The sequence below is a fragment of the Eptesicus fuscus genome, chromosome 15 (genome assembly GCF_027574615.1).
Source record: "Eptesicus fuscus isolate TK198812 chromosome 15, DD_ASM_mEF_20220401, whole genome shotgun sequence".
NCBI classification, from domain to species: domain Eukaryota; kingdom Metazoa; phylum Chordata; class Mammalia; order Chiroptera; family Vespertilionidae; genus Eptesicus; species Eptesicus fuscus.
The window spans coordinates 27,592,576-27,610,477 of record NC_072487.1 but is presented as its reverse complement, the minus strand read 5'-3'; the positions used below and the strand labels follow the sequence as shown (position 1 = coordinate 27,610,477).

The 17,902-nt window shown below is 38.4% G+C and overlaps 1 protein-coding gene across 1 annotated transcript in view; it reads right to left on the bottom strand.

The window, feature by feature from the left end:
- The window catches only part of PTPRD (protein tyrosine phosphatase receptor type D), a 335,371-nt gene that overhangs the window by 297,505 nt on the left and 19,964 nt on the right, over window positions 1–17,902 (bottom strand). Inside the window, exon 3 of the mRNA XM_054727642.1 lies at window positions 2,166–2,311. Within this exon, the coding sequence (XP_054583617.1) occupies window positions 2,166–2,311 (146 nt within the window). The remainder of the gene's footprint in view (window positions 1–2,165; window positions 2,312–17,902) is intronic.

Genomic DNA, 17,902 nt, shown 5'->3' with positions numbered 1-17,902 from the left:
AGTTTCACAGTTATAAGAATACTAGAGACCCAGTGCATGAAATCCGTGCACTGGTAGGGTCCTAGTGGCTGCTGGCTACCAGCCTGGTACTCCCTCCCTCCCCTCCCCGTCTTCCCCCCGCCCCCAGCTGTCTGCCACCACCACCTCTGGCCAGGGCCTCCCTCCCTTCCCCCAGCCGGCCCATCCCCTGGTCGAACTCCCAGAAGAACTCCGGTGGAGGGGACAATTTGCATACTACACTTTTATTATATAGGATTTGTCAAACATGCAGTATTTTTTTTAAAACAAGCATTTATGAGCATCTTATGGCTTAATGGGGAGATTTAAACATCTTTAACACCAATTTAAATTCGGATTCATTAATTGTTACCTGGCATTGTATGTTTACCTTTCTGAACTATTTCCTAGATTTAGACAGAAACTCTTACAACAAACACTATACCACATGTTAAAAGCTGGTGTTGTAATTTCTGATTTGAAAACAAAACCCTATTTAATATCCAGTATTTAATGAAGGGTACCTAAACTAGGCCAGACACTGTATTTGGCACTGGAGATAGAAGAAGAAACAAAATCAGTTTTATGTACTGCTCTCATGGGCCTTATAAATGAGTGAAACCAAAAATAGACATATATAATGTTACAGATATTAAAGATTCCCAACCCAAGACTCGATACTATTTGATGAAGGAGCTTTGTGTGAAAATAAATAATTTTTCCTAAAAATATTTATGTGATTCTCATTAGGAATTTTGTGCTAAACAGAGTTCATGCTTTGAATATTTACCATTGTAATTATGATTCTGTCAAGAAGCCATCATCATTAGCAAGCATGATATCAAACTACTCTTTGACAAAAAGTATTCTTTTAAATTTTTAAAAAATGTGCACCAAAGATCATTTTCTAAAGGCTGTAGGAAATATTTCCCAAAGATTATTTAAGATTAGCTTTTATTGATTTTAAAATCACTGTAGAGATCTGAGTTTCAAATAAATAATTAAAAATATTTTATTTCTAAACTACAGTCCATATTTCAATTTTCACTAGTGTAATTAATTAGATCCTTTATGCATTTAGACCATTTATTGCTCTGTGATTACCAGTGAAAAATGAGTATTATCACATAGTTCTGAACTTTGTAGTGGCTATGTTTCTCTAACTAGAAATTGCCTTAATTTGCCAATTTGTGAATAAGGTCATGAAGATTAGAAACTCAACTATGAGGAAGTAAGTTTTATAATTTGGAAGTCTTAGTGTCATCTAAAAATAAAGCTATTCTCTTTAGATCTTACATTATAAGCATAATATTTTGTGTTTCTTCTAATATTTTTCTATATAGCTTACCACCTATTTTTTCTCACCCCAAATGAGCAATTTTCTAAATCATAAGGCTCTCACAAATACCAAAATAATATCTGAATTGTGTTTCATCCTCTTCATTGTACTGAGCTTTCTGAATGAAGAAAATGGACTTCTTCAGTTGGTTTACCTGCAACTTCCACCTGGTTGGCTATGTTTCTTAGAGAGTATTACTTTGCATGAACACACTAGAGCAAATTTCTTATTCTAGTTCATGATAGTTGCGAAACACAGGGGCAAGGTGGAGTGGTCAACTTCATTTTCCATCCACTATCTATCCCCCTTGCTCCTGGTAATAGGAACTTGACCCCTTTGGGAAAACACAGATCCTTCATTCCAGGCCGTGGGGTTGAATGGGACTAACTTCACGCCCAGCAAAAGAGGTAGATTCTAGTTAACTTAAGCAGTACTGTCTAGCTGTCCACACCAATTGGTTTGAGGATGAACAAGTAAGTCAGAAAGAGCCAATGACGTAGAAGCACAATGGCGTAGGAAGCCATCACGTCTCCTCTAAGCTCAGTTGTGGGAGGATGAGTGCCTCCATCTGAGGATGAGGCTAACAGATAGATGCTAGGAACACTTGAGACTTGGTACATGCAGAGACAACGTGAGCAATCTGAACCCCCACATTCCTCTTCTTTAAAAGCCTTTGGAAGTTGACTTTTCCATCACATGCAACATAAAGAATGCCATATCTCAGTGACCGGGACACCTTGTAACAGAGTAAAACAAGCAAGTAACATCCAAACCAAAGACACAGCAGATTCGTTCTTCCCCCAGAGAAACAGAACAATGGACCTAATACCTCAAATCTCTGATTGCTGACTTTCTTTCCTTTTTTGTTCCAGACGATTTTAGGTCTTGGGTCTCCGGAAGCTTGGCAAATGAAAGAGGCAACTCCACCAGAGACCCCCGTCTGGTCAACAGGAGTTCGTGTAAACCTCGGAGGTGCTGAAATAAAAAGAATTGATCACAATTAGATGGAAAATTCAAACACAGACTATTACCCCCCTGCCATGGCCCTCCCCATTTCCATCGATACAAACATACAAACAAACATGCTTAAATGTGCCAGGATTACAGAATTAGAGAAGCGCCTTTACTTCTGAAGGTAGCTCAAGGGGGACATAGGTAACTTTCTGGTCAAGTTATCAGCTCAAGCTTTTATTGAAGAAATCTGTATTAAGGCAGAGATCCAATAACATCCGAAAAGCAACATCACACATTAATTTTTATTACAAGTATTAAAAAAATCCAATTTGTCCTCTGTAACAAAATGAGCTCATCAATCACTGTGAGAGAAATATTAGCTCTTTGCTTTGTTGCGCTATCAGGACACTGCCAGAAAGCAGCATTGCCACCACTCAGCTATTAAAATTAGTGAGATTTAAGATAAATTCTAGGAAATGTTAAAGAGACAAGCATGTAAGCCCTGAATTAGAAGGTTTGGCAAGAAACGAAAATGGGAAAATGGGAAAGTCACTCTAACCCAGATATCATTATGGGCTGCCTTCCTTGAAACTTAATTCTGCAATCTGCATCAAAGTGGAATCAAGAAGCCTCCAAAGTCATAGCAAAGAAAAATTTTTTTTTTCTGTTAAGAAAGATTTAGAGTTAAAGTCTCCTAACTATGAAAGGATAGAAACTGAAGGCTTTCTCGAGTCCTCTTTCTCCTTTAAGTGTTCCTAACATGACCCATGCCCTGAAAATTCTACTATCCATTTTGTGTTTCCAGCTCTAGACCTCTTTTACTAGTATATGAGAATCACATAAAATGTAGGTAAGTATTTACCTACAAGGATATTCATCATGTTACTTATTTAGCAAAGATTATAAGTACCCAAAATATCAAATACTATAGGAATTGATGGTGAAATAAACCATGGCATACTGATGAAACATCATGCAAATAATAAACGTTAAAACTGAAAATTTTTTATAATATGACATGATAAATACTTATGATTCATGATAAGCCACATAACCACCATACAAAAATATATGTGGGGGAATAATGAAAATGAACACCCCTCCCCCAAATAAAAAGATGTAACAAACATGCTGAAACACTATTGATGGTGGTTTGAGAGGGTGCATTTTAATTATTTTTCCTATTTCTTTGCACTTGTCTTACGTCCTTGGGTTTTTAAAATTATCTTAGAGTTGGACATTTTTTAAAACCAAAAACATTTTACTTTTCCATTTTTATTCTCCATTTTCTAATCCCTTGTACAATTTTTCTTCTCTCCCACTGTTTTCCAGTTAGATGTCATTGCAAAATGGTCTTAAGTGACTATAGCTAACATTTATTTTGAAAACAATCCTTAGATTCAAGGAGGGAGAAAATAACAAAGTTCAACCCTGTTTGTTCATCAGCACTATCTTCTCTGCCTTCCATCTAGCATGTGTCCCATGTGGTTCTCCTCCGGACCTGCTGTGGGTTCTGACTCTCATCTCGGTTTCCTTGGGAAGCCAGCTTCCCATCACAGCTCTACTATTAGCATCTGTATCATCTTGCGGGTGTGTGTGTGTGTGTGTGTGTGTGTGTGTGTGTGTGTGTGTGTGTGTGTATGTGTGTGTGTGTATGTGTGTGTGTGTGTGTGTGTGTGTTGTTTTCTTAAATTTCCTGTTTCTTAACTGAAAAAAATATTGAGATGTGAAATAAGTTAGTTTGCAGAGCTCCCTTCCAATTGTAAGGTTTCCCAGGTTAGTGTGGGATTTCCAAGATGAAGGAGGGAAGGAGAAGAGAGGCGGAGCGGCATCTTTGCCCTGCTGCTGCTAGGAAATGGGTGCGGACTGGGTGATTACCAGAACCACGGGAAGCGCCTGAAATGATCTGCAATGGTCTAACAGGGAGAGGAATGAAAAACACTGAACACTGAAGTCGCTTTTCTGGAAATGAGCGAAAGAGTTGTTAGAAGTTCTTTTTGTTTTTCATTTTGCTGTGGCAAACAATGCAAATTGATAATAACCACATACTTGTCAGAAGCGAATATGGAAATCATGATTATACAGCTAAAATTCTTAGGAAATTGCCCTGAAAAAATTTGCTATGTTAAATGCTATGATACTGTCATTTTTAAGTACCTTCCTTTTCAAAGCCCACAGCTTCAAAAATCAACCCTGAAAAATATCAATTTTATGTGAATGGAATAAATCATATAAAAGTGACTATGTACTCATCAGAAATTAAATAATAGAATAAATTAAATAATAAAATGATATAATAAGATGGAGGATGTCATTTTCAATTTATTGAGGTTTTCTTTCTTTCTTCCTTTTTTCTTTCTTCCTCCCCGCCCCCCCGGCCCCAACCCATAAGGGCTAGGATCTCATTTCTCATCTCAAAATACGAAGGAAATTTCGAGATTTTGATAATCTACAAACAGGCAATGGGCATTGGAGCAAGTTCTTCCTAAATACTGGTGAATGGGGACACTAAATGTCAAATTATTATTAAATATAAAAATCTTATTTCTAAATGGAATGCAGAGAAGGCAAATTCCCATATACTTGGGGAAGGGATGTAGCTGCCATTCCAATATTCAAGTATGTTTCTCATTTATTTTCATTTCAGGTCGTACCTTGAAATTTTCATGCAAATATTGACAAGCATAATAATCTGCCAAAGACAGGACTACCAGATGCTACTGTAAGGATGTTACTTCTGAACTTGAAGTCAATTAATGGAATTAACCTATTGAACCACGGAAAATTTATTAAAATAACCAGTTAGAATCTGTTTCTGATCTGCAACTGTTTTCTTGAATCCTATTAACTACCACTATAAAGACTTGGTATTCCTAAAAAAAAAAAAAAAAAAAAAAAAAAAAAAAAAAAAAAACCCTGAAAAGGGTCCTGAAATGTATTCTTTTTAAAAAATATATATATTTTATTGATTTTTTTTCACAGAGAGGAAGGGAGAGGGATAGAGAGTTAGAAACATCGATGAGAGAGAAACATTGATCAGCTGCCTCCTGCACACCCCGCACTGGGGATGTGCCTGCAACCAAGGTACGTGCCCCTGACCGGAATCAAACCTGGGACCTTTCAGTCCAAAGGCTGACGCTCTATCCACTGAGCCAAAGCGGTTTCGGCCTGAAATGTATTCTTTAAAACAAGAAAATGAAATTGATCACACTACATTAAAAAGAAGGGCACAACAAGTGCTTGTACACATTTATTTGTTTTTTAATATAAGAAATGAGCCTTCACATACAAGAAAAATCATGGCTTTCTTAGGGGACCTGATGTCAATTTTTCTACATTTGTGTACAAAATCCAAACCACAAAAAAAAGGATAAATGTCATCATTTCATGATACAAAGTTAAGATTCTAGAAAATACAGTAAAACCCTTTCAGTAAGCATGTGTGTTGCATAAATAATCGTCTTGGCAGGTGAAACTCGAAGTCTGATGCTATCAATGCCAGCTAGGCAGCCAGCCAAAGGAAAGATAGGAGAAAGAAGATGAAACTTAATAACTATACCAAATGCTTGAGGCAAGTAAAAATCTTTATTCTTGGAGGGGTAATACCAATACACAGCACCCAGCTCTCCTATCTCAGCTTAATAAAAGAAACTAAATAAATCTCCTGCTTTCTTTTGTCATGGATACTGCCCAAATTTAAGTCATGCCCTGAAGATGGGAAGAAAAGAAAGATAATCCATGCAAAAACTTAAAACATAAAACTTCTACTAAAAAGTCACACAGTAGGGCAGCCTCAGATCTGAATAATGAAAACCCCCAGGTTTATCTCATGAGACACAACCATCAACATTACACCTGGTCTAAGAACAAAAGAAATAACAAGAGTGTAAAGAAGGGGGAAAGACAATAAAACTTGAAGGTCCCAGTATTTAGGGGCCCTTCCATTATTGGAGCTCACTGCTATTTCTGCCCACCCAAAGCTGCCACCAGCTCTGTGCTCTGCCAAAGGAATTTCTGCTCACGCTGGTTTTGACAAGTGAGGAATATGACCTTTTATTAAACTAATGCCAGGCACTTCAGAGGTCAAATTACTATTAGACCCACCGAGTCTATTTTCTAAACGGAAAGCAGAGAAGCTAAACATGCATATGAGTCAGAAAAGAGGCATGGCCGACATAAATCGTGTCTGCCAGGCTCACTGGCTGTTTCCAGAGACTGCATTCTCGGGATGCGTTCACACAGCAGAGAGTAACTCCAGGAATCTAGTAGATTACTGTGTCCTACACAGCTCAAGAGGAGCCACGGGCTGCTGGTTGATTTTTATTTCTAGGAGGTTAGGATGTTTTTTAAAGTGTGACCAAAGGAGAGTAACTTGGCTTGTGATAATGGTAATATCAGAAGCTTTTTCAGGTTTCAAGTGGTTAGGCTCTCTGAAGACAAGGTGATGAGCCTAAAGAACACTTCTGGGATTAAAATTAGGGGACAGAACCAACCCAGACCGGCAAACGGCCTTTGAGCATCCTTAATAAACTGCTCTGTGGAGGATGGAACCCTCCCTTTAGTATAGTACATTAATAGCACTAGACATTAACAGGGTAGAACCATTGAAATCTACTAATAACACCCATGCATGAAAGGGATTTATGAGAACTTCTTAAAGGTTAACGGGACAATTCAGGTTTGCAGTAATTCGACTGATCAACTGAGAATCCCTTAAAACGCATTCACAGAAAGCCCCCTCTCACCCCTCCCCAAGCTACAAACGTGAAGAAATGAGGGTTCTATTTGTCTAATTTGATTCCAACGAATAAGCGGCTTCAGCAGACACCAAGGAAATGCGTTAAGATGGGGAACAAAACTAACAGCATGTAACTAATTGGTTTTGTTTCTTGCAGCTGATTAACATTTCCTTAAATAGAAAGTTTTGTTTTTAAAGAGATATTTGTCATAATAATGTACTTAAAATCTTGAAAGGGGGAGGTTATAATGCTATGAAAAAATGATACTGAGAGGATGAGGCAATGGTCAGCAAGAAGAGACAGGTAGTCCTGTCTTCAGGCATCTGCTTCCTCCCTAAAAGGTGGCTGTGGAATGGGTGGCACTGTCCACTGAGCCCATCTCTGTTCTTTCTTTCTCTAGAAGTATCAGCCTGAAGGGAAGGTCAGGAACAGGGCTTCTGGGGTTGGGTGAGAAATGCAGAGCAGGGAAGGCAAGCTGGGGGCGGCTCTAAGAGTAATGGCCCTGCCTGAAGGTTTAGGGGAACTGCTGTCACAGGGCTCTCCATTCTCTTCCAGCCATAGCACTCCCTGTTGTCACTGCCTCAAACACAGAGAGTGACCGGGGTGGCTGTGGATGGTGGATTTTCTGTTAGGATTCACCTGACGAATGAGTAGGAGTGTAGGGGGGAAAGTGTGCCCAGCGGTGTGACAGGAGAAGAGGGAGTTCCCAGCACTGATGTAGAACTGTAAGGAGGGCCAGAATCATGGCCCAGTCACCAGGCTGGACTGGTTTCTATAGTAAATGCTCTATATATACTCAGAATTGTGGGGACATCTAGCACATTGGGATCAGAAAGGGCCACCTCTGGCACCCACAGTCAGGACAGACCTTCAAAGTCAGACTTTTTCTAGTTATTTCTGGTATTTCCTTTTTATTACAACCCCCAAAATAATATATTAGTCTTAAAATTTGGTTTAAGGAGCATCATAGTTCAAAATGGAATTAAAAAAAAAAAAAACACACCTCTTCAGCAAATTTTACACACTGATCTAAAATTTTATAAATCTTTTTTAACATTGTATTTTATTTGTTTTTTAAATTTATCTTTATTGTTGAGAGTATTACAGATGTCCCCCATTTCCCTCCATTACCCCCCTCCTCCCAGCACCTGCCCCACCCCAGGCCTTCACTACTCTACTGTCTGTGTCCACAGGTAATACTTATGTGATGTTTTTCATGGTCTTACAAGATTGCATCATTATTCCTACGTTATAGAATTATGCAAAAGTTTATAATACTATAGAAATTTGTAAGAAAAGTAGGAAAAAGAGAGAAAAGGGGGGAAATTAATGAAGGCTCCTTGAAGTTAAGAGAGAGTTATGGACTTTTGATCTAATTGTGACGCTCTATATTTTTATTATGCCAAATGGGAAGATGTAAAGTTATAAGGATGCTGCACAGACATTATGGTATAACTCAGTTCATGCATATTTTCAAATCTGTCTTAGTTAACTATAAAACATACACTGACTGTTTGTTCAAGGGCTTAATTAAGTACTTTGCACAGTATCATAGCCATTATTTTTCACTGGTTAAGTAAGGAAGTTCACCCAGAATGCGCTGCCTGTGGAACTTATTTAGTTTCCAAGAACCAACTGAAATTTGGGATAAATTAGCTATGACGCCTGATCAACAGGAAGTCAATGCCACAAAATTTATTAACGAATTATATAAGTCCCAAGTTTAGTAAAGTGAATACTCTTGTATTATTTTACACATAGTACTTTCAGTTTGTTCATGATGGAGAAATACAAATACCCCCTTAAAGTACTTGACATTAATTTTGTCTCTTCTTTTTCTAGGCATTTCTATGACATATTCTATGCATTTATACACATTTTATAATTTTACTAGAGGCCCAGTGCATGGATTCGTACACCGGTGGGGAATCACTGATGATATCTGTACCTCCCCATCCAGTGATCAGGGCTATGTCAATAAATAATTAATTGAATGTAATTTTTATATTATAAAGCATGTAGGTATATTAAAATATACCCGTGGCCTGGCCTGCAGGGATCTGGCTGAAACCGGCTCTCCAACAACGCCCGAGGGATCCCGGATTGTGAGAGGGTGGTCCTCAGGTGATGCACCCTGGAATCAGGCTCTCTCTTTCCTGGTTCCCAGTGTGTCACCTGAGAATCAGAGCTGCCAAGTCACTGCAGCTTGGCAGCTCCTGTGGTGAGCATCTGCCCCTGGTGGTCAATGAGCATCTTAGCTACCGGTCAGAGAGTCTGTCCCCTGGTGGTCATTGGGTGTCATAGCTACCGGCTGGATGGTCAGACGGTTGCTTAGGCTTTTATGTATATACATTAAGGTTTCAACTCTCCTTTGAAAATGACTACTAAAGCATTCTTCTATTGAATACATAGATGTTTCTACTTATCAACATTTAAATTGACAAAGGATTAATATGTACACTGAAGGGGAAAAGACGAGAAGGAGAAAGGGTAAAAAGAATGGAATACCAGAAGAAGAAACCTGATTTAGTAAAAAGATATCTCCCATTTCAACTTTTCCACATTGCCAGAAACTTATTTCTAAACGCTTGAAAGATTACTCAGCAAATCCCAAAATCACTGTGTTGAAAACACACCATGTCATATGCCTTCCCAACCTTATCACTTTTATTAAGTTCCATTTTTGTTGTTGGCACTCCCATTCTCCCAAATGCCCAGCCTTGCTGACTCAGCTTTTTTTTTTTTTTTTTTTTGGTCTTCTCCTTTGTCCCACTACCATTCAATTATTAAGTCCTAGAGATTTTGCTTTTATTATCTTTCATTTCTCTTTTTTTCATGTTCAATATCCATAGCTATGACTCTCTTTTTAAGCTGGTCATTAGAATCACTTGGGAGACTAAACACAAACACACACACACACAACTATAGGTACTTAGACCCCACTTCACACCAATTAAAATAGATAATCAGTGGGTGGGGCTGCATAATTAATTTCAAAAATATTCCAATGTTCATCTAGGATTGAGAATCACTGATGATATCTGTACCTCCCCATCCAGTGATCAGGGCTATGTCAATAAATAATTAATTGAATATAATTTTTATATTATAAAGCATATAGGTATATTTTAATATGCTGGTAAACTTTTAGGTTGTTTCCAACTTTCCAGTATTATAAATGGTTATTCTTACAGTAATTACATCCTTGCACAAATCTGTAATCTGTATACAGGGGTGGACAAAAGTAGGTTTACAGTTGTAATATAATAATTAATCAATAGTAATACAAGTATAAACTCTGTTTTGCATACTCACAACTATAAACCTACTCTTGCCTATACTGTATGTGATTCATTGCTACATGTAAAATTTCAATAGGTATGATCTATCACTATATAATTACTGGATAAAAACTATACTTTTTAGAGGCTTTTTACATATTTTTTAAAATACGCTAAAAATAAGCCATGGATTCATAGCAGAAATACATATTACAGTATCCAATTACCTCAACCACTGATAAAGCTGAAAATTATGACTATCACTGGCCAAATTTAGCTAAACTGAAGGGATGAAGAGCAGAGGTGAGAGGGTAATCAGTTTTGAAGAAGAAATTAGAAAATCCACTCCTCAAAAAAAATCCTCTTCAAATCCTGTCCTTTCCATTTCTCCCTGGGATAACAGACTGTAAGGAAAACAGTGATGAATATTAATAAACCAATGAAGAAAGATGAAAAAAGGGACAAAAATATATAAGATGGAACTATTCAAAATAGAACTTAAATGCTATGGAAAATACTTTTCTATTTAAAAAGGTCAAAACATTCAAGTCCATTTTAGCCTTTGATATTGCTTTTCAAAAATCTTGTAGAGATGCAGTTTCATATGAATTAGTCAGTTTACAGTAGTTACATAAATTCCCAGTTTATCCTGTTTCAAGATGCATTAATACCTGGGTCATAAACACTTGCTTTACAGCAGTAAAAGCTGTATGGTTTCACACAATAACTTTTTATTTAACAGACAGCCAGGGATACCATGACCAAAACAAACAATCCCCTACATTCACTGTGTCTGGAATATAAAACTTCTCTGAACTATTGACATGCTTAGTAAGACTCGCCATCTGTTTTCCTATGAGACACTCACAGTAACCACCCGTTTAGTGATGTACATTTCAAAAGGGCATACACTGGTCTTGAATCATTCTTAGAAACAATCAGTGAAGCCATTCTTACCATTCCTTATGCCAGTCATTCATTTTTAATGAAAACATGGTATCAGCAGCACCATTTAGATATTAACTCAATGTTTCCCACTTTAAGCCTCTGGTTTGCTTACCTACTTATGCATTCACAGACCTTGCATCTGTTCTCATTCAATAGAGTGATAAAGGCCCTTACATGGAAACAAATGAAAAGTCATGCCATCTCCCAGGCTATTCAGGAAAGACGTAGGAAAATGGCATAATATTTATGGGCTTTTTTCATATCCCCTGTAAATGGTAATATACTCACAAGGCTATTGAACACAGATACTGTATTTAACAAAAAAAACAAAAAAAAAGAAAAGAAAAGAAACTCTACCTACCCATTAGCATCTTTTTGTAGTTAGTTTTCAAATCAGATTCATTTATATCATCTTCACTGCTAATTTACTCATTAATCATAATTTATCACATCAGATGTGCTGATCATCATTAAAAGTAATCATTTATTCTCCGTTCTAACCTACTGCTTACCATGTGCCTGCAAATTGGATCACACAGGAAAGGTAATAGGCTTATTTAAAAAGGAACATGAGAGCAGACATAATTGAAGTGGCAAAGAAGAAAAGAAAAAGAAAAGAAAAAACAATGCCATCTTTTTTCTCAATTACCCCCCAATTTTATGTTACCAATCCAAAGGATATTGTTCTTATTACTTCTGCTCTAAGAAAATTTAACATATCAACTGTATGAGTTTTGTTTTGTTTTTTAAAGGAACTACAGAGATACACCACACTGACTTCACTTTAAACACCAATAACAAACCAATTCCACAAAGAGAAGATCTGATGTGACTATCCGTGCTGAGAGGCTGTGAGACAATGTGAATTGTTCTAGCTTCTGCCTTCCAACCAAAGTGAGGTCTTAGCACAACTGGCAAAAGCCTGGGTCATGTATTGAAAAATAGATCCATCTTCTAGGAATAATTTGACCACCATTTCTCATCTATCAATTCCACCCTGGTAAGAGAGCAAGGTAGCTAACACTCTCCCAAGGAGCTATAATATGGGAGGGTATACAGGCACGCACATGCACACAATTTTAGTGAGTCCTAAAGCAGATTATAAAATGATGTTCAAGTATATTTACTGGAGAAATTTAAAATGTTATCATAAGAACACCTTGTTTATAGGCAAAATAGTATCTCTATAGGGAATCTGTTTTGATATGTCACAAAAATGTTTTACCTAGAATAGAATAGTATGGAAAATAAGCTGCCTGAGTTTTTATTACAAAGACAATGTTAATTATAAAGTATAGAGTTTTATAATAAACATGATAGTATTCCTTAATGTTCATAATTATCTTCAAAATAAATATGCTTTTTAAATGTTTTCAATAATGAAACACTTGAACGTTTTATTATTTAAACATATTTCCTTGGTACTCAGTGTTTTATTTTAAGGGGTATTACCTTGTGTTAGTAACTATATAGATACATATGGGTGAACAATGGAAAAGATAAATGCAAAATATATTTTTTTAAATACATGCGCCAAAATACCAGTGTTGCTTTAGAATGAATTGGTGAATTTAAAAATATATTTGAAAACACCCAGAATTATTCACATATGAACCAATACTCTGATAGAGAACATAATATCCTAAGTTCAAAAGGCTCACGTCATAGTTTTTGTTCTGTATAATACCTAGCATATTTGTAGGCATTCAATCCTTTTTAAAGAAAGCAATTATTTTGGTTATATGGATATTTTAAGAATGCATCTATGTCCTTCCAGAAATTTGCCACTAAATTTAGATTTTATGTTTTAAATTCACTTCTCTGTAGACCTGAAGTTCTAAGTCAAAAATCCTTGTGCCAATGATTTGTAGGATTCCAAATAGTCTCAATTAATATTAGGTAACTATTAGAACAAAGAATTGTAGGATATTAAAAATACTCATTTTCTGAGAGTCCTCCAACTAAATACATGTGACAAGCAAAAGAATGGCATTTATTTTACATATTAAATGCATCCTTTCTAAAATAAAATCAAAATTCTATATTAGAGTCAAGAGAATCTGCATTCATACATGCAAGTTGGCTTTGGTGGGAGGGTCCCGTAAGCTGTAAACGCTCCCTGAGTTTCATCTTGCTAACTATGATTGATCTCTGCATGCTCAGAATGGCCCTTCACCCACCCATTCTCAAATTCTACTCAGTAAGCTATTTGAGGCACAAAAGATGGAAAGCATGACAACTGGTTCTATGCTAGGGTTGTGAAGTCATGTACAGGCGAGCAATGATAATAATAGATGATCACCCAGGGCCATGGACTGGCCCTGTCCACACAGAAAACTCAACTTGACATTAATTGGATCCTGGCACAGAGAGAATAGGGTACAATTCCTTGGTTTGCAGATGAAAATAAACCTTTAAAACACTTTAATAAAATGAGCCCTCGCTGGAACAGAATGTAATACAATAATGTAATTCTCAGTGCTTTTATTTTTTATTTTTTTAGGCTACATCTCCATAAAATAACCCTATCAGCATTTCCATGACAGCATGTTAAATCCGAGGAGGAAATGTCGCATTCTTGCCGCCTGTGAACTGAAACACAGACACACTACATATTTAGAAAGCCAAGAAGAGAAGGGGGAAGGGGCTTTCCCCCCACCCCCATCCTCAATGAAATCTGTTATGCTGGACAGTCCTTTTGTTCCCATTTTCCAAATAACATCTGATTCATCTCCAGAAACATAAAGCTCTCCACTCTTATAAGAGAATTTGGGTAACACCAGAACCTATAGTCACGAGGTAACAGGACTCAACTATTCTGGAAAGACTTTTCAGTTGGATTCATTTTTAAATATCGAGTCCCTAATTTGTATCCCGGGGCAGTGCAGACCCTGGTACCAGCTCATTTTGGGGCAGATTATGCATGCTTTTCTAGAGAAACACATTATCAGAGCCCCAGGAATATGGGAGGCATTCCAAAACAGCACAGACACTGAAGGCCTTTATTTGCCAACCAACTCTCCCCACCCCCCCCCCCCCCCCAAGTCTCTAATTTATAGCTCAGGGTATTAAAGTAAGAAAACACAGGGTTTTCCCCACACAGAAATAACCTTTCTGAAGAACCTGCAAATGAGACTTTAATTATACTATTTACCAATATAGGCTGCATGCAGAAATAAAACGAACCATTTCTTGCTGTGGCTTTCTTTCTCGCCCCCCCCCCCCCCCCCCCGACCCCTCCATCTCACTGTTGCAGGCAACACCAGGGCCATTTAAGTTGGTTTTGTGGCAAGTTATCAGGACACTTATTTGAGAAGGAAAAATCAACCAATAATTACTGCCCTGGAACACGGCTATTGTTCGGAGCATAAACAGAAGCTGTGGCTGACAGCTGACGGGCCCAGCCCCCTGCTATCCTTCGAGCACATTTGCAGAGACCCAAGGCCTCTTGCCAGATGGAGGCAGGCTACAGCCACTCTTTCCAGCCAACTGGGCTGGGCCGACAATGCTATGCTGAGCACAACAAACGGACACCGTTTCAGGACCTCCTGCAAGGTCCCACCCACCTTTAGATGCTAAAAATACTGTTTCAGTTACTAACAATCCCAAACGCGCAGTAACACTGGCCTCTGGCACCCTTCTAAAAAAAGGCCCACGTGTGACCGGAAGCACTTTGAGTTTTAGACGCACGCCCCAACGTGTTGTTGTGAGTGACCACGGAGCATTTTGAAGGGAAGGAAACCCTCCCCTTGTGTGTGTGTAACAGGAGCATCGGTGGACATATGCAGGCCACATATTGAGAATCTGGATGAACTTAATCTCCCAGAATTAGAGAAAAGGCGCCTGTAGATTATCCCGGGATCAGCCTTTGTACTCGGGACCAAAGGAGAAGATAAAACCTCCCGGATCCCGAGAGCGGAATGATGCATGCTAGTAGCTCTTCCTCTGAATCATGTAACCTAGTTATAGTCACTAATTTAATCAAAGGAAACCGTTTAAAGCTCTCTGGAGGACCTTTGTCAAATTCACAGTTGGAGGTCTTCAGTAACCTAGCGGAAGTCAAAGCTGCTTTTTGATAGGGATCCAAAAAATGCCAGGAGAGTAGACCTCCTTCCAGCGTTGTTGTTTCAGTGGGGAAACAACAAAAGAGGAATCTAAAGGGATGGGCTGCAACTAATAACAAACTAAACAAATATGAAGCAGTTACTCCAATTCAGGAAATAAATGGCTTTGGGGACTGCCAGAGTGTCTTTCTGAGGCAAACGAAGCAACCCAGAAAGACAAACCAGTGTTTAGAATCTGCAAGGCGAACAGTCACAACATTGATGCTTAGGAGCCGGAAGGAAACGAAAGGCATTTAGGAATAGTCATTGGTTTTTAAAGGGTAGGTGTACTAGTAGAGGCTCTCCCTCCTTCACTACCCAGCCCAGGGTTCTGGTCATTAAAACCGCTCCCACAGTGCCCTGTAAGCTCTCGCACGTTCCCACACGCCGCATTTGCCTTAAGTCAGTTCTGCAGTGCACCGCTCTCCCTCCCTCCCCACACTGAATGGGGGAGCCTCGCCCGAGAAATCACAGGATGCAGCACTAGTGCCATTGCAAATTCATGATCTACAGCCTCCACAGGACCCCAGTGTCACCTATCCATCATCCTCCCATCTTTCACCACTTTGCAGCAGCCTGCCCTGCACCGACCTCTCACCTCCGAGAGATTGATGCTCTTGCCTCCTATTTCATCGGAGAAAAGAAATGCCATCAAGCATGAACCTGATGTCAGCAGCATCCTACCCGCTGTACAAGAACTTCTAATTTAGAAACGGTTCTTCCCTTGCGTTCATCCTGCTCCAGACCCATTTCTCCACTTGTGTTCTTGATCCCCCTCTCACTATCTTGGGCTCCTCTCTGTACACAATCTTCATCGCCCTCTCCCCCTCTCTAACGGCTCCTTCCCATGGGGACAGGGGAGTGTGTCAGTCCACAGCCGACATGGAGGGTCTGACTGTTCCTTTTGTGGGGGCTGTCTTGTGCATTGCAGACGGCCCAGCGGCATCCCTGGCCTCTCTGAACCAGATGCCAGTCAACAGCCCTTCACCCCGGTCGGTCGTGAGGAGGAAACATTGCCAAATGTCCCCTGGGAGGGCAGTTCACTTCCTAGCACCAAAAGTACTGGCTCCCGGGAATCGCCACAGGCCCTGGCAAACCGGGATGGTCGGTCACGCTGGTTCAGACATCGCCACGTCAACTACTCCCTACTCCCTATTACCGTTCCCTTTCAATATTCCAGTTCCTGTACATGTCACACTGCTTATAACTACTTCTTCATCTTCTCACTCCCCTGCTAGACTGTGAGAAAACAAAAGGCATGACCCATAATAGGCAACTCTCTCATATTATAACTCTAACCAGGGATTATGCCTACATGTGAGTTTATTGAATTAAAAGTTTCACAAGATTCAAACATATATCCTTTGGATAATAACATATTTTGACTAAAGCTAAAATTCAGGAAAAGAAACATAAATGAATTAGTTATCTACTTATACTTTTATTGAGGAATTATTTAATTGTTCTATTAGATGAATATAAGCCAATGTAAAGTATATAGAAGGATTAATAGTTTCTATTAAATATGAAAAATGCCAGAAATTGAAATATATTTCACTTTTTACTTCTTCATAAGCACTAAGTGTTATAATAAAGAAAAAGTATATTATTGAAGCAGCCAACAATAATCCTTGGCAAAAATAAACTTAACACATGAATATGGTAATTGGTTTCCTATTCTATGTACTTACGTCCATCTTTGGATTTTAGCCATGAAGATGGTAATTTTATTCACGTCTATTAACTTTCCAGGTCTATACTGGCTTTTCAAGTTGATCCTCATATATGATATTAGTTCGTTCTTTCTCTCTCTCTGTACCCTCACCCCTCCATGCTCTCTCCTCTCTTTTGCCTATTAGTTTTTTTCCCCTTCATATTCTTCTTCATCTTTTTTTAATCCTCACCCACGAACATGCTTAGAGAAAGGGAGAGGGAGAGAGAGAGAAAGAGAGAAACACTGATGTGGGAGAGAAACATCCATCATTTTGTCCTCCATACATTTCCGGAACGAGGATCAAACCCACAACCAACCTATGTGCCCTGACTGGGAATCAAAGCGGCAACCTTCTGGTGCATAGGACAGTGGTCAACCAACTGAGCCACTGCAGCCAGCTGGGTTCCCCTGGTATCCTCTCTTTCTGTTAAGTTGTTTGTTTGTTTTAAGAGCAAAATAATTTCACATATTGACACATAAGACAATATGAATTTACTCAAGATTCCTAAGCACAACTTAGAAATTCAATTGAAATTAGATTAACAATAAGCAAGCAATGAGATTAAAATTAAATAATAGTTAGAAAAACCCCCACAAAGAAAGTTGAGAACATATTTATCAATGTGATAAATCCAACTAGTTAAGAAAGTATTCAACAGTTATCCAAAAATACGTGAAAGGTTTTGTACATAAAAAGAGGTTCCACATGTCTTTATTTTCCTCAAACACTGAAATAACCCCCCCCAAAAAAAAAAAAATCTCTGCTTTTCTCCCCGGCCTCTGTAAAAGAAAATTATTTTATAACTATGAATAGAGTATCTACTTTG